At 38.6% G+C, this 17,983-nt stretch overlaps 1 protein-coding gene and 1 pseudogene across 6 annotated transcripts in view; both read left to right on the top strand.

Moving 5' to 3' along the window:
- Positions 1-16,096, top strand: part of hoxa3a (homeobox A3a) — a 28,084-nt gene extending 11,988 nt beyond the window's left edge. The window contains exons 1-4 of one of the 5 annotated variants that reach the window (XM_081377455.1): positions 878-3,187; positions 3,565-7,614; positions 10,871-11,429; positions 12,099-16,096. In XM_081377455.1, the coding sequence (XP_081233581.1) occupies positions 10,988-11,429; positions 12,099-12,892 (1,236 nt within the window). In that variant the 5' untranslated portion in view covers positions 878-3,187; positions 3,565-7,614; positions 10,871-10,987 and the 3' untranslated portion in view covers positions 12,893-16,096. Of the gene's footprint in view, positions 1-877; positions 7,615-8,836; positions 9,348-10,870; positions 11,430-12,098 lie in introns of those variants that run through there. The other 4 variants (XM_081377453.1, XM_081377454.1, XM_081377457.1 and 1 more) reach the window with 4 other exon arrangements.
- A 79-nt stretch (positions 16,097-16,175) lies between these two features.
- Positions 16,176-17,272, top strand: LOC308697348 (homeobox protein Hox-A2a-like; annotated as a pseudogene). Its single transcript, XR_014032258.1, has 3 exons — positions 16,176-16,427; positions 16,771-16,921; positions 17,052-17,272. The product of XR_014032258.1 is annotated as a homeobox protein Hox-A2a-like (transcript).
- The last annotated feature ends 711 nt before the right edge of the window (positions 17,273-17,983 follow it).

Below are 17,983 nucleotides of genomic sequence, written 5' to 3'. Positions count from 1 at the left end.
CTCTCCCAGGCGCACAGAAGGGTAAAGAGCCGGTGGTGTATCCCTGGATGAAAAAAGTCCATGTTAATACTGGTAAGTAATGTGCACGGGCAATAAAAGCTCTAGGAGCCCTGTGGAGGGCATTTATCGGAAGGCATGTAGGGAACAAACCCAGTTGTAATTGCTCATTTAGAGGATTTACTGCCATCGAGATCCCGGTTATAAGGAGTTCTCGCACATTTGATTTCCCTCGATGTTCCGCCCGGGCCATTTGCCTTTTGTTTCTTATGAATCAAAAGAAAGTTTATCGTTGACCATATTCACACCAAACAGGCCTTTTAATTGAGCTATTTTCCCATAGGCTTTGACTCATGTTGCAATGCTACCAAATTAATTACATCAAACCTACTGTAGTCGGCGAACGACGCGTATCCATTGTTTCATACTCTACTCGTTTAGTGCTCTTCGAAAAATTCAGTAAGTGTACTAATTATCCGGCATCTCACTTATACCTGAGAATGTCAATAACACCTGCTTGGTTGTGTGTTTATGTGTTTAGTGACCGCCAGCTACTCTGGAGGAGTGCCCAAGAGGTCTCGCACCGCCTACACACGACAGCAGGCTCTTGAGCTTGAGAAAGAATTCCACTTTAACCGATACCTGACTCGACGTCGACGAGTGGAGATAGCACACACTATGTGTCTTTCTGAGCGTCAGGTGAAAATCTGGTTTCAGAACCGCCGCATGAAGTGGAAGAAAGACCACAAGCTGCCCAATACAAAGATCCGCTCCTCGAGCTCTGCGCCCTCCAACCAACACGTGAAAACGGATGCCACTCAGCAGCAGCAAACGCTGCTTCCCACGCCGTGTTCCTCGAACCTATAGTGCTAGAAGCAAATCGACACAGACGGAACTGAACAAGAAAGAAGAACACATTGCAGTATTAGGATCGGAATTTCACAGGGTCACTTTTTATTCAGTGTCCGACGAGGCAACCTAACTTTGCCTTCCCAACCTCTTCCTCCACTCTAATTTGAGCTGGAAATCACATCCTTCCTGTAAAAATAGTTTTTTTTTCTCCCTTAAAGGAACAACAGTAGAATGTACTTTAACTTGGACAATGGATCGTTATGTTTTCTGTCTTTAACCGAGGCATACCGAGTCTTGTTTGTGAAGATCAACGCTATAGTGACGCGTGTACAAACTGACATTTTAACATGAAGGCACAAGTATAGGAACAATCTTCCTGGAGTAGATATCTTATTTGTCTTAGTTACATATTTTAGAGTATTGTTAAGTGTAATTACGTCATCAAAGCTGTGAATATTCGTGTATTTGGTTATTTGTATATTGGTGAATGATGTCAAGTTGTTTTAGTAAGCCTGTATGCAATTGTAGGCTACCCGTGGAAATAATAAATATGACTTTATTGTGCATTATCCCTTTAGGTTAATCCATAGAAAGGACTAAGGTGGCCTTTGGTATTTAGCTGTTGACTGAGGCATAATACCGTTTTATTCCAAGTATTTTGATAATCCATAACAAAAACAAAACTTTATATAGCCTAAAACTGAAAGGAAATTTTCGCATTGGACTAAAAGCTTGCCTCCGAAATTTTTATTACGCATATTGCGAGACCAATACTGTTTAGACCAACGTTTTATGTTTGCTAATATGATTTTCAAGACATTATAACATTATATAAAAAGGTGCACTTCACAAATCTAATTACTTTTCCACCAAACATGTGATTTTTTATTTATTCAACTAGACTAATATTTGTTTTTTTTTGTTTATCAAATAATTAAAACGCCATACGCATAATGGTTATATTGGTGTTCCTTTACAAGCTGTAATGGTTATATTTAGATTTAACTTTACAAGCTAACTTGTAATACGATAAAACGTTACAAAATTCCGATAGCTGAGCTTGCATTGCTGTTTGTTGAATTATATAAATGAATGCAGTATTTTGCAGTAGTTTTTTCTAAATATACAAACTGTTAGGGTATTGTGATGAAATCCCACACATTTGTTGTTTTACCATTTGACTAATTCGTGATTTCACTTATTATATTTCAGTGATATTTTCAATATAAACAGACCTCGTTTGTGTACCCAATCTTTTTGCTTTTTATTTGTCAGGACAAAGACATTTTTTAAATTCGATCCCAACTGTAGCGAAATCTCTTTTGCAGTCACTTTCTAAAAATCAAAATGTAGGCTATTTAAATAACAAATATCATTAACTCTTTCCCCCATAGAAGTCTATTGAAATAAATTAGAGACGGACAGTAGGCTACTTACCGGTGTAAACTTCTGCTGGGGTCAAGCAAAGGACACAAATGAGCTGTCCAATCATCAAACTGAAGCACTGTGTACGACCCCTTAACCTCTGACCTCGCCATATTCGGCACCCTCACAGACCATGGTCCTTTTATTCCTCGAACGCATGGGGCAGTAGTGGAACTTGAATATGGCCTATTTAAATATTTAGGGGAGACGAAACACGTTTACTTTGTGCCTTATTTGACAAAATATTTCTTAAATGTTCAAATCTTCTAAATTTCTCGCCCTTGAACAAGCTAATCTAAGAGGTTTATTATAGAAAACACAAGAAATCTAGACTTCAACGTTAAATAGACAGATCGAAGAAACTAAAGGAATGGTCGATCATTTAAGAATACCAATTTAGGGATCTAAAGTGCACTCATAATTTTTATGTGTAATTATTACCAGAATAGCAAATATTATTACACAGAGACAACATTGGATTTTGAATTTGAACAGTGTCTGGTCTTTTTACGATCTGTTTCATGATATGTTGCGGTCTGTTGTGGTTTTAAATCAGTAAGGATGACTTTAAGGATGATGTTTGTATAAATATTCAGATTTCGAAAGAAAATCCTTAAACTGCAGCCACTATGAGAGTCTCAGTCCGTCATCATTGATTCAGATCTTGACAGACAGGAAATTTAAACTTCCATCATGACACTAGCACCTCACCTCTCAATCTACCATGCTTAAAATTTAATTGACTGGCTCACATGACCTTATTAAATAATAGATAGGCTACATCTTGGTTAGAAATAGACACACGAGGTTCGGTAGGATTTTTCATTTTGCAGTTGACCGTCGACTTAGTCAGACCTCTCAGAACCGACCAGCTGGTCCTCTTCCGGTCAGTCTTCAAAAAGGGTTTTTTGGAGTAAGTAGCCTAATCTAATCTTTTTTTAAATATAGCTAATATTGTGAAGGTTATATATAAAAAAACTATGCAGAACATGTTTGAAGTAGGCTACAGGTTATGCAGATGTTGTTTGTACTGATGTGAACTAAGATTATCCAACGATTTTTCCATGAATAATTGAGATTTTTGAGGTTAAGTAGGCTATAGATGGTCAGTTTATTTGCAAACGTTAAATAGTGAATCACTGTCATTTAAGTGGTAGTGTTTTTTGACTCATATACATGGCAATTGTAAACAGTGCAGTAACGTATAACAATTATGATAATCGTAATGTGTTGTTCGTAAGCCACAAAATAATTTCACTGTGTATGTGTCAATGTCTTGTTTCTATTAAGAACTAAACACAGGATACAAAGAAACGTAAGTATATATTTCAACTTTTTTATTCCATTCACATTCAACAAACGTCATCCGAACTCATAGGCTATCCAATAAGCAGTCAAAGATCATTGCCGTTTTCACTGGCAACATGGTCAAACTGCTTTGAGCTGTACGTCATTATTAGCTTTGATAATGTCCGCGGAAAAGAATTATCTTCGTCTGCGTGTGGTAGTAATCTTAGCTTGCTTGAAGAGCTCCAAATGTCAGCATTGAGAACAGATTTGTTCTGTCCCCTGGCGATTCTCCACGATCCATTTAGAGTGAAAATACAGCCATGCCTGTTGGCTTCTTTAAAGCCACTTTGTTAAGGGGGAAAAAACACTAAATTGTTGAAATATGTTTATGTTGGTATGAAGTTAATAATTTAATAATAATAAAGTCATATAAAAATAAGTGATGTTATCAAAATTATAGGCCTTTTAAAATACGAAGAATATTCGCACCCCGCTTTGTCCTGGTTCAGAATGGTTTGTTTTAAAGCCTTCGTAGTGCACTTAGTGCTCGGGTGAGTAGGATGGAGACATGCTGAAATGTATGAAGGCAAACAGACAGCACCAGGGAAATCAGCAGGTTCGCGTTGGGTCTCGCAACACCCCAGGGTTTCTAGTTATAACAGGCAGGTGAATACACCTACAAACAACATAGAAGAAGTACGACTAAAGCGGGTTTTGAAACATTGTTTACTCCTTTAAAATATCTGACTTTCATAAGTCACGCTTGAAAGCACATCAGTAACTCATCTACATCAAAATGAAGATGTATTTTGTATCGCTTTTGCACTGTTCACTCAAAAAAGGACAGCGCTGGCCTCTGTCCAAAGATTCTTATTGTATTAATATGTAGTTAAAATGATAACATAGTTCAGCTCATGTTCAAATCTGGAGAGAAAAAAGTTTGTACTCCTTCAAGTTATGGCTTTTGAGAGAACAAAGCATTGGTGCATGGGGGAGAAGCGGTCCTGCCTGACTGAGGTGATTAATTATCTACAAGGCTTCACCACGTCTGGTGGATGAGCTTTCAGTAAACACTCTGCTGCCGGAAAACAAGCACCAAATGGTGTAAAGAGTAGGCCTCTTTTCGGGACGGGTCTTCTTTCTTTTGTTTGTTGAGGTATGGACTTGATAGATCACTGCTCTGTAAAAAAGAAAAGAAAAAAAAGATGTAACTTTACAGCGACTATGATTCTTGTAGGCTAACTAAAGTTTATGATGTCCACAATAGTAACTATAGTAATTAACACAATAGTATTAACACATACACTATTGCATATGCGCATTTGTAATTTTTAGTACTGCAGAGTTGACAAGAGCAAACTCTATAAGGTCAGAGAGAGCAGATGCTTGGTAGGTCCGCTGTTAACACGAACTTCCACTCGCAGTCTTGTTTGACTGATACACCGTAATCACCGAGAGAGGGCCACCTTGCACACACGAGTTCTTTACAGGTTGGCTATTTAGTAGGATAACAGTGGTGTATAAGATTTTAATATATGTAGTTAGTTGGTAGCAAGCATTTGGATGGTGCATTTTTAAGAGAGAGTCAGAGGGGAAAAATAGGAGGAAATCTGATTGTATTATTATTATTATTAAGAAATAAGAACTTCATTTGTTCTCTGCGAATCCATTTATTTCCTTTAGGAGTAACACTGGCACACAAGCAGACTATTCATGTTATGAGGTATGGTTTTAAGACACCCCACAAACCCAAAAAACACCAAATGTTCTCACATGCAACGGACTACAACCAATCTCATTATAACGTTTCAGCTGATCTGTGATGCGGTCGTTTGGTTAAAAAAAGGCCCAAAATTAAGACTAGAATATTACATTTCGACTTATCACAGACTTCCATCGTTTCCATCTTTGTGATCCTACTCAAAGGGGACCAACAATAGTCTCTATTAATGATTCACAGATCAAAAAAGGTTTCCTTTTTAATAGACACTGGGTCACGTGAGTGGGGCGCATAATATGGTTGCGATATTATGATGAAGGGGGTGGATGGCATGCGAACCCCGGTCTGCTGCTGTGCTGATAGCGCTAGCCTACTTTACTAAAGTGGGGTTGGGTCATTGTGGACTTGCTGGAAAGCCGGAGAGATAGAGAGAGAGAGAAAAAAATTAAAAGAACGAAAGACCCTGGTACGTTTTGCGGATGATGTTATACAGCTGTCATGAACGGATATGTTTTTCCACACAGAAAAAGACAGAAAGCCCTGCGCACCATGAGGATGGATTTTATTTTGAGGTATTTCCGTTGATTGTTCATTACTCTAGTGAGTTTTTGCGGCTCAAAGAGAAGGTCAGTTACCGTACAATGGCGGATAAACACAGGAGAGAGTAGGACTCAAGATCATTCAAATAAACTCAACTTCGAGCATATTAAAGAATCAACCTTTATTCATCACTTAACCGGCACCGAAACAACCATTACACTCGTAAATGTACATCTATTTGTGTTTCATACATTTACATGAATGTTACGTTGCTTTAAGCAACACTTTACAAAACTAATATTGTTTAAAAATGTAAAGAAACTTACACTGATTTTTTATTAAATAAAAAATGTATTAAAGTCATATAAATCAGAATGAATCTGCTTCATTTCACAAAACCTGAGGAACAAATGTTTTTTATCAATACCTAGTCTGCATGTATGTAATAAAATATAAATCTAATATAAATGTAGCTAAATGTTACTTCATGGACTTGCTATTTTATGTAGTTTCTAATACATTTCAAACGTTTCAAAATTTGTCTGCTGCCCAAAAAAAAAAACAAAAAAAAAAAAACCATTTTCTCTCACACCATTATGATTTAATTAGTTAATTTCAGAATGAAAATATTAATTTTTATCCTAACATTTTATTTTTAAATGTGTGAATTATTAATGATAATATATTTGTATTGCACGTGGACTCAAATCGGCAACACTTGCGTGGCTGTAAAGCTCTCTAGGTTGTGAGGGTGTGTAAACTGGGTTTTCCCAGAAAGAATAAATCACCAGACAGCGAATAAAACTCAACAGAGCAGTGGCGGCCGGATTGTTGCGGAGCTCGCATGGGAAACGAGGATATAATATAAGGAGTATCATCCAGAAGCACGCTGCCTCGCGAGGTCACGACGCTCGAGTCTTGATTTATGGGCTGGGGGACTAAGGGCGGCCGCTGCTTGAGAGCTAATGACTATTCGATCTAAATTCTCTCGGAAGGAAACACAATGGAGGAGAACTCGATGCATTTGCCCGAGTATTTTATTCCTTATGATATTCCTAATGATGATGCATTCTTATTTTCACACCTGCATCAATATTTATCTTTAACTGTAAAAATACATTCATTAATTTGATTTATTTGTGCTGTTAATCCTAGGGGTTATTTTTATCATATGCATTTGATATATTAGTAGTGTAATTAATTATATTAGCAAGGCAAGAATCAATTTTAAAATTGATATTCATCACTAATGTTTTTTAGCTTTCGTTTGTTTTTCATGTTTATACAAACCTTAAGGATATTACCAAGATCGTTTTCGGTAGCCTAATACTAATAATAATAATATCTGTTTATTATGTACGCTATTTGTGTCAGATATAAGTTGAAGTTAAAGTAGTAACCATTCGTAATGAGTTCAAATGGATTTAGAGTAGAAGCATGCAACCCAGCTGAAATAAAAAAGAAAAGAAAAAAGTATTTACTGTCTAAATTATTTAATTAAAATAAAATAAAGAAAATACATAAATGAGTGACAAACACAAGCGAGTTTATTTTTATTTAGAGAGTATCACAGTGCGCCCACTGAATTGTTCAGCTAAGTGTCATTGACATTACAACTATTTACATTTCTCCTGGTTCTTGTTGATATGAGAAAACACAAAACAAAGGTATTGTTATGAGAAAAGACAAAAAATGACAATACTTTTATTTTATTTTTTTTTTGTCGTAGATCTCCAAATAAATGAATGTGCCCCATCACTAAGCCTGCAAGAGACTGTGTTTTGCTTAAGGTGAGCTCTCAATTGCATTTCACAACCACCATGTCTTGCTTTATTATTTAGTATCATTCCATTTATTTAAAGGCTTACACATGCACGCATGCACACACCTAGGCTACATGTAAAATGAAGACAGAATTTATTTCTTGCCACGTTTATGGTCCAATTGTCATTATGAAGGAGTATGCTGCAATGCTCTTAAGCTAACGTGAGAAAATGGTTTTAAAAGGCTACGGATTAACATTCGGATTAATAAATGTTTTGCTGTAAGACACATCTAATATAAGAAGTTAAATTGCAGTGATTTACAATATTTTTTATTTGAAATGTTTGACAAAAATGACCAATCATTTAATCTATTTCTTACCAGTTTCCGCGCCATTAATGAAACCCCTTAGTCATCGTTTTAATGAAAGAAAAAAGGAAACAATGGTGCAAATGTTCAAAATGCTGAAATTGTAGGAAAACCGCATACACAACGATTTTTTAAATCCCACTCACCAACCCACGCCGCCCGCTCTTTTCTCTTTAGTTTTGGCAATCTGTAACACATTGGGCCGCGCGGGAACAGGAATCTGCCTCTGTGTTTACTGCCGTGCTGCGTAAGGACATAAATCTTCGCGTCTGACCGAGAAAATACACAAGCTGATGTTGGTAATTCATTCGTATGCAGAAGAGTTTGATCCATAACCTCCCGTCCCCAGCTCGCGGCTCCCTTTTTTTCTTCCTGCTACTTTGGAGGTCCGGGAGTTTTATTACCTTTTTTCTGTGTAGCAACAAAAGCATCCTTTGCTTTTTATTGCCGATAGTCCTTGATTCAGTCTTCATGACCAATTATTTGTTAAATGTTAAATAGTTTATTGAAATGTTGCAGTATATTATTATTACTAGGCTACTGCTACATTTATTATTATTATTATTGTTGTTGTTGTTGTTGTTGTTTATTATTAGCTACTATTATTATGTTTATTGAGTGGTTTACTTCTGCGATGTATAATCTCCCTAAACAATTTGTGATTACTGTAGCCTATTAGTATTTAGTAATTAAGTCTTTTTCAGTATAATACCTGTATTGCAGTTTTGAATTCTTTAATAACTAATAGGTAGCCTACAGTGTTGCTACGATTAGGTTTGACATAGTTTCAACAAATAGTCCAGTTCTGAGCTTAGTTTAAAAGATTTTATGAAGTTGTATGTATTCCATCCTGACTGTGTTCACATGGGAGTAAAGCAGCTTTCTGTGCTTGAGAAGGCGCTTCATTTGCATAATTTTTCTTGTCTACGGTGACGCTCTGTTTCGAGGGAGTTCACTGGGGTGTGCATGAGTATGTGTTAACGTGCTAGTTTGTGCACGTTAGTGGTACACGAAAGACTCACTAGAGCGCAGCCCATGGTGGCATTTAGTATAGGTCCGAGAACACAGGCGGTCATTTAGTAGTATGTAATATGTGTGTATGTGTGAAGGTGCTTAATCTTTACGACCAGGGCGCACGAGACAACTTTCGTTATCTGGCTGCTATACTGATTTACGTCAAAAAGAGAAAAAGACAGAAGGAAGGAATTTGAATCCTCGAGCGCGACGGAGTCGCATCTTTACTGCAGATACGTCCCATGACTTCTGCAAGTGCAGCTCTGGCTTTGTTGTCTTTCCGATTTAGCTTTACCCTGGACCGCTGTTTGATCGATTTCTGCCGCTGAATGAGAGAAGCTCGCGCCGTGCTGCGCGCTGCTCGTCAGAGAGGAAGGTAAGCGGGACAGAGGCAGAGTTCTCGCATGGCTGTTAAATGGCGAGTTTGTGATTTATGACCGCGCGACTGAAATCTCGGTTCAGGAAGAGTTCATTCTCGCACATACACACACTCACTCACAGTCAAGCCAGATTCCTCCCGTGCAGCAGCTGGGTCTCCTGCTTTGTGGCTTTAGTGGCTTTTCTTTTAGCTTTCCTGTGATAGTGCCAGAGAGTGAATTATTGGAAGTCAAACATGGATGGCTAATCTAGGAAATAAGGAGGCCTGTTGGTTTGGTTTTATGTAATTATGTGGTATCATGTAGGCTATGGCATTTGGGCCTGATATCAGTACAGTTACATCGTTGGTTGTAAAAAAAAAAAAAAAAACAACGACAAAAAAACCGCTTGTTTCTATTTTTTATTATTATTGAGCCGAAATATATTGGTATATATTATTATTATTATTATTATCGTTGCTGGTATTATTTGTTATTATTAACGATGTAATTCCTGAAAAAGTCCATGATTTAGGCTACATGGTTTTTATTGTGCGCTAAGTTGATCATGATTCTCTTGGTTTTCTTTCTTGTGATCTTCGTTTTGTTTCTTATATAAGCATGTCGAATTCTGGGATAAATTTAATAGGGTATTAACCTTTCAATTATCAAACTTCGGAGTTGAACATTGTACCAGGCGAATGTATAGCCTAATTCGTTTCAGTGGTTACTGCCGCGCTCTGCATTAGATCTGGGCCGTAGCGATAGCATTTTCCCGGCTTGACGACTCCTCATGCATCCACTGATGCCAGTTAACTATCCATTATTTTTGGAGGAAGAGTTCAGTGTGGTTATGGAGACGCGCGTCTGCCCGGTTTTTCAGGTTTCCTGCAACAACTTTCAAACCCAAACAATACACGCAGGGGCTTGAATTTATGTAGACTAAAACGTTCTGGAACACCTTAAGATCTTAAGAACAGATTAACTTGATTAATGAACTTTGTTTAGAATAGAAAAAATATATATAGAGAGTCAACATTAAAATTAAAAGGCTATCTAAGACAAACTCAGCACAAGCACGCAAAAAGTAATTTATTTGTATAAATAGCACGACAAACACAATGCGTGCTATCAGGCCTACTAGGAGATCGTGTTGGAATAAAGATCGCATTAAATTCACGGCAATGGTTGTTGCTTATTTATCGCCCTAATACTTTATTTCGGTTCACACTACTTATTTACGTCAACACAATGCTCTATTTTACAGGAAATAATAGTTTTATGTGCTAATTTGTTTATTTATTTAAACCTGTTAATATTGACTAGGCTATATATTATTTTGATTGGACAGTGTGATTAAGTTAAATATTTCAAGCAGTTATCATGCTCTCAGTTCTCTTCGCTTATTTTGGCTATTGTTGCAGCTGGCCATAAGGTAAGTGGTGACTGGCTCTCCCAGTCTCGCCACAGTGTCAACTGAGCTTTGAAAAGTAAGATGGATAGGCTTTATTTCACCCGCTCAACGTATCTTCTCTCACCGTAGGTTCACCCGTAGAGCCCATTGGCGAAGAGGTGTCACGTGACTACATTGAACCAATGTTCTTCTACGAAGGTGTCAGGACCTTGTCAGAAAGTGAAATAAACATTGGGAAACGGCGAGATGCAAAAAGCGACCTACTGCGACGGCTCGGCAATTTACAGTGGCTTCCCCTATCAAAGCGCAAACGGTTTAGGTTATGATGCCAATCAGCAGCAATATCTCCAGGCCCTTCATGTGGAAAGTGAGTACCATCGACCGGCCTGCTCCCTGCAGTCCCCTGGTGGCTCTGCAGCTCTGCACAAACCCAATGAAATCTCCGAGGGCTGCCAACGGAGTAACGGGACACAAGCCCCAGTACCAGACATCCCCGATAACAACCAGCCCCCTACTGCCCCTTCCGGTCCATCATCGCCCAGTGCCCTGAACCAAATTCCGAGCAACGATACCACCACCGAGAATCCTGGGCACTCACCTCCAACGCCAGCTACAAGAAAACACATTTTTCCGTGGATGAAGGAGTCCCGTCAGAACACAAAGCAGAAATCCTGTAGTACCATTTCAGGTGATTACATTTATAGCCTAGATATAAAATGTTATAAAGTAAGATAAACGCATACGAGCCATATTACGCATCTAATCTTGAGTAGGCTACTCTCAGCTTTCTGTTTTTTTTTTTTTTTTTTTTTTTTTAGAACATGATGCCAACTAACATAAATGTCATATGTAAACACGCATCTATGCTACATGGAATTTAGCATTTTCTACTTTTAATTGGCTCCAAGTGACAATTCAGAGCTTAGCATTATTTCAAAGGCTTCTGAGCAGTCAGACTTACAGATGACACATCCAGCACACACGTATGTCTACCGGCTTTACTTTCATTCGGAAGGCAACCATTTTATTTGATAATTACTATACTATGAATTTTTTTCAGCAAAAAGTGCTGAAAAGTTCAGTCATAGCACATTTGTGGGGGAACAAAAAAACAAGTTGCCAGGTGATTGCACTCTCGCTCTGCCCCACTTACGGAGCAGACTATCCCACATATTTATTTGTATAGAATATACCTGCTGCGAAGAAGCAATTACATACAGTAATCATGTGCTTGTTTTACCAATGATATCCTGGTAGTATTACTCTATAATCTTTAAAGTGATGATTGTTTTACAGTGAGATCAATTTAGTGGGGCATACACAATAACGTTTTTCGCTTTACTTTTTTCCTCAACAGTAGAGAGCTGTGCTGGAGACAAGAGTCCCCCAGGTTCTGCCGCCTCCAAGCGCGCTCGTACTGCATACACGTCTGCTCAACTCGTAGAGCTGGAGAAGGAGTTCCATTTCAACCGTTACCTCTGCCGCCCTCGACGAGTGGAAATGGCAAATCTGCTCAACCTTACGGAAAGGCAGATTAAAATATGGTTCCAGAATCGCAGGATGAAGTACAAAAAGGACCAGAAGGGGCTTGGAATGATGCCCTCTCCTGGAGCACAGTCCCCTCACAGTCCCGTTGCTCTGTCATCTGGTGGCGGAGGAGGGGGTGGGACTGCATATTTAAGTTCAATGCATTCTCTGGTTAACAGCGTGCCCTACGACTCACCCTCTCCAGCATCGTATAGCAAACCCCAGCCTAATGCGTATAGCCTGCCTACGTCATATCCACCTCCTTTGAATAACTGCCCGCCTCCTCAGAAACGGTATCCGGGGACTGGCACAGCCACGCCTGAATACGACACGCATCATCTTCAAGGCAACAACAATTACGGAACGCAAGTGCAGGGTAGCCCGGTTTATGTCAGTGGCGGTGGAGGCTACTCGGATTCTTTGGTAGGTATGGGGGCCTCGGTATTTGGCCTGACACATCTACCCCATCCACCTCAAGGCAATATAGACTACAATGGCGCTATCACCATGGGAAACAGCCATCAGCAAGGAGGGTGCGAACCAAACCCATGCACATTCACAGACCTTACACCGCACTATTCTCAGGGAAGAATTCAGGAAGCGCCCAAACTGACGCATCTATAGTGTTGATTGATACAATGTATTTCTCTCCCCGTCCACGGCACACATTTGCGTCCCCGTTTTGACTGCGTTTTCTGCCAACTATTTTGTTCATAGTTTTCCTGACGTAGCCTCAGTTGAAACGATCCTGTTTTATGTTCAACTTTACATATATAGAAAATAAGTTAAAATTCCTAAAACCGTAGGCTAAATGTCATGGCATATGTAGGGCTATTTGAATTGTTTTAAGTTCATCTGAAACAGGGTATAAGAACACAGTTTTATGATGTTTTTAAATTGATTTTGATTTTAAAGTTTTTAAATTGTCCCTATAGTCCACGATTTCTTTTCTGTTTTGCATTTTGCACTTGAGGAAGGATGCATATGTAGCCTACATGTTTTTTTCCCCCAACAGTTTTGTTATACAGCGTGAGCTCGTGTCTGTCAGTCCTTCAAATGTATTTATTTGTTTCCATAGACAGTAGATTGTTTGTGTTATGTAGCCCAAACCCTTCAGATATTCAGAAATGGGTAAAAGGAAAAATGCATCCGGGGATTTTCACAGTCATGTCAGCGCTTAAACATATTGTCAAGTGCTAACAGGCAATTTTACAGGTTTATCAAAGGTCAGTAGGCTATGTTCGTATATTAATCAATGTTTGCGAATGTTAATCATGTCTTGCTCAAACAGTCGAAAAAGACATCAGATACTTTTTATTTGTTCGAATATTTTTGATGTCACACATTCCATGCTGCTCCACTTCTGAAAAATAAAAGAAACTAACTGACGAGCTTATGTATTTGCCTTCGTAGAAAAGGGGTTACACAACAAAAGCATCCAAAACAGACAATTAGCAATCAAAATAATCATAATCAGATCATTTGCTTAATGCATGTCACTGTTTGGTTCAAATTAAGTAAAATGTAAAACTTATTTTTATTTTTTTAAAGGCATTTGGAAAAAGACCACAAACAAGCAACTTTTGCATATATTTAATGAGTGGTGAACCGTCATTTCCTGCAGGCTTGCAGTATGTGAAAAGTGCAACCAATTCCATCCTTTGTAGTGGCAGTCTCCTATAGGCCTCCAGCAGTGCCTGGGGGATTAAAAAAAAAAGTCTTTAAAACTCTGAAATGCTCAAGTCCAGCCCCTTTTTGGGTCAACAACAGTGCAAGAAAAAGAATAGACAGTTACTGCATAAAAGATAATGCGATTATTAAATAATGATAAAATAAGAACGCAGAAGTATCAGAAACAATTCAATTGAAATGTTATTCAACTGTCATCAGTAGCCTACTCGAGACAGACATACACAATTATTCCTGTTAACAATTTTAAGTCTTTAGTGTAGTTTTGTAATTTCACTTTACATGAAAAGGCGATTGATTAACAATCTCATTTACACAAGTCGCACTAACACAATTGCTAGTAAAAAATACTAACTTTAATGTCCAAATATTAAAAGAGTGTCATCTTTGAAAATATTGGTAAGCAAAGAGCTTTTTTTCACTATCCTATATACATGACTGTCCGTTGTAATGTTATAAATCTTTGCAACACTTGGAATAAATTGTAAAATGCCCTCATTCTATGGTATACGTTTACAAGACAAGTCAGAACAACTGGTTTTCATTTTCTTGAGCTTGCGCGAGACATTGGGGATATCTAGTTCACGCCGCAAAGTTGATCGATTTAAGGACATTAAATATGTAGCCAGTTATAGGTTTCATGAAAACAGGGCCATGTTTCACTGACTTGGAGTTAGTGCTAACTCCCCAACCTCTTTTCTACTCTCACAATCCTAACGATAACTACTTAAGAAATAACACTAAGCCTTTATCACAACAAAAATAGCGCATCCTTTTATCAAATTATGCAATATAAAAGAAAATTACTTAGCCTACTCTTCGATGTGAAAGTGGATGTGGACTTTAGGTTGTTTATGAGAGAGATAGAGGCAAAACTCTGCAATGGAGCCTCTCGTTCTACCAGGATCTGATTCGCGTAGAGTTAGAAGGTTTAAATGTGTTTTGGGGGCATGAGGCTGTCAGACCCTTTGGCAAGTAAGATTGATCGCGTGCAGGCTTCTAGAACTCTTTGTTTAGTATATAAGCACTAAAACAAACGACCAAGTAGGCTACTCGTTTCCTAAAGTTTAAACATAATCCGCATATAGGCTGTATTCAGCACAATTTTTTTTTAAATAATTATAATTCAAACTTTTACTTCACATAAAGCCAACAATATTCATAGTAGACTAATGTAAGGTTAGTAGAACGAGCTAGAGCAGAGCATACAGAGTTTGTATTTGATATTACGTATTTAGTAGCAAATTTACTCTGATCCACACTGTTCAAACATTCCTCAGTAAAAAAAAAAAAAAAAAAAAAACTTCTAGCCGAAAACATCTGGTATCAGGAAGCTTTTTACTTCAAATATTTACTGAGAACGACGTATAGGTCCTGCATCTTAGCATAATTAAATATACAGACTTTTAATTTACATTTTATATTGCACGGTATTTTACAAATAAGTAGATAGATTAATAATGTATTTTAGAATACGTATATTTCAGTGCGATCATCTTACAGAATGTTCTGTTAAATATGAAGCTGTACGTTTTTGTCTAGCCAGTGTAGGCTATCCTAAGAATCGATAGGCGGAACGTTACATCAATAGATTTGGGTGGGGGAGGGCTATATGTGATTCCAATGCATTATGTGCAGTATTAATGGTAAGAGGAGCTGGGCTGAAACCGCTGTCTTTTCAGGTCACATGAGGGAAAAAAAAAAGAAAAAAAAAAAAACTTCTCTGCCAGTGTAGCAGGCGTAACTTATTTGGCTAATGTAGGCTATGGAGCAAGACTGGTCCACTTTATTTGTGATACGAATACACAGACCGAATGCACGATGGCAGAAAGGAGACTCTAGACGCACCGGCTTGAGTCTGACTAGGAAGCTTCAGGGCCATTGCCTTCACCATGACACCGATGTACAGTACAGGAGTGACCTCCCTCTTGAGAGAGGAGTTGCTGGAAGAAGTTCTTCGGATCGATCTCAAGCTGGATCCTTTTGAATAAACCCCAAATTGCCATTGAGGTAATCATGTGACATGACTTTTCAGACTTTCCAGTGTCTTTTTGAATTCAGTATTATGAATAGTAGCCTAAGCGGTCCATATATGGCATGAATAGTTAGGCTATATTAAAATTAATAGTTTTCTTTAAATAGCCTGCCTAATTTAATTGAGAGCGAAAAATCATAGACTTCAACGAAGCCAAACTTTTCCTACCCGCGCTCTCGGAGCAAGAGACAACAGGTTTACAATGAATTACGAGTTTGAGTGCGAGACGGGTTTCATCAATAGTCAGCCATGGCTAGCTGAGTGCCTTACTTCTTTCCCCCCTGTTGACGACTCATTTCAAAAGTCATCAGTCAAAAGCTCAGCGCTCACGAACCCTTACCCTCTTATCCTACCTCCTTTCGAGCCCACCTTAAACCTCAGGAGTCAGCCAAGCCATGTAGGGCCCCGGTACAGCATAGATGGGGGAAGCCCACTGTAGCCTACTCCAATTCTCTGACCCCGGAACCCGTGGATGAGCGAAAAGAAGACCAATAAAAGAAACCGTCTTCCTACACCAACCGGCTCCTTGACTATTACAGTGGGAGTCATTTGCTTCTCTCCAAAAGGTGAGTTTAGGAAAATCTAACCGAAAAGAGAACTAAGGTCATTTAAGGTCTGAGAGAAAAAATGAGCATCGTCATATCCTTCTTTACATCTGAACTATCCTCTCGCTGTTTACCTCGTAGCTGCAGTCTATGTGAAAATTATATAAAATGTTTGACTATCTAGTTAAATTCGAATCAATAAGGTTCTTTCTGATGTCTGACGTCTAACGAAGAATGATAGATTACTGTTGTGGCGCGAGGGACGCTCAGGCATTCATTAGAAGATACTGGTCGGTACCACGCACACACTGGCGATGCTGTTTGCGGTCTACAGTGTTTTTCATAATGCTTTATAGTTTATCAGCTTTTTATCGCATTTTACAGGTAACATTACATTAACATTTCGATAGAAAAATACTAGGTATTTTCATGTTATGCATTGTTTGTTATTGTATCTATTTTTGACTATGTAACAAAACAATTCGTGTGTTCTTTTTTGGACTATATTTTCTAGGCTTACCCGAGCTTCCCGAGGGCGGCTTGTAGTGGAGAAGGAGGTACGCGCCGCTTGAGAACAGCATACACAAACACACAGCTTTTGGAGCTGGAGAAGGAGTTCCACTACAGCTATACATTTGCCGACCTCGCCGTGTGGATATAGCCGCGTTGCTTGACCTTACAGAACGCCAAGTCAAAGTGTGGTTCCAGAACCGACGGATGAAACATAAACGCTAGACCCATATTTCGGACATCTATGGGGAGATAAGCAAGATGACTGTCGTTGATGATAGTGGTGAACTGAGCGACGAGGACGCCTCCATTTGTGGCCTGCTTCATGGTAGACTGGGTGTACGAGAGTCAAACTCTTTTCAAAACGACCTGTCAACACTCTCCGGGCAGCCCTGTAATGATAACGACATGCAAACTTTTGAAATGTTTTCTAACAGCTTTATGGAAAAAAGTCTGAAAGCCACCTACTGCTCTGGGCAAGGGGACAATAACACACAACCGATGTGCCAGACCGGATAACTGCGGTTCCCCGCATGTTATGGCCGCGGCTGTGCAGGATTTCGACATTTTTTCGACCGACTCATGTTTGTCTGATGCAACTTCACCTACACTTTTCAATAAGTCTCTGGAATGTGCAGATGATATACCAACGGGGTTTTCTTTTTTTAACGGATTAATTTACCACATCTGATTCACAAAATTCAAACTAATGATTAACAAAGTGGATCAGTGGACAAATGGACGGATAATTCAGGAGTTTTGAAAGTTTTTTTGTTGTTGTTGTTATTTTCAAGATGCGTGATAACCGACACGATTATCATAACATATCGAAGGTAAGATATAAGACTTTGGCGCTGTATTCAGTAATAGGCTACATTGCATAGGCCTAATTCATAACAGAAGGGGTAGATTCCTAGTATTTTTGTATGTTGTCTG

Source organism: Scardinius erythrophthalmus, assembly GCF_964197995.2.
Source record: "Scardinius erythrophthalmus genome assembly, chromosome: 10".
Taxonomy (NCBI): domain Eukaryota; kingdom Metazoa; phylum Chordata; class Actinopteri; order Cypriniformes; family Leuciscidae; genus Scardinius; species Scardinius erythrophthalmus.
The sequence above is the reverse complement of the archived record's forward strand: the minus strand, read 5'-3'. Positions and strand labels throughout refer to the sequence as shown.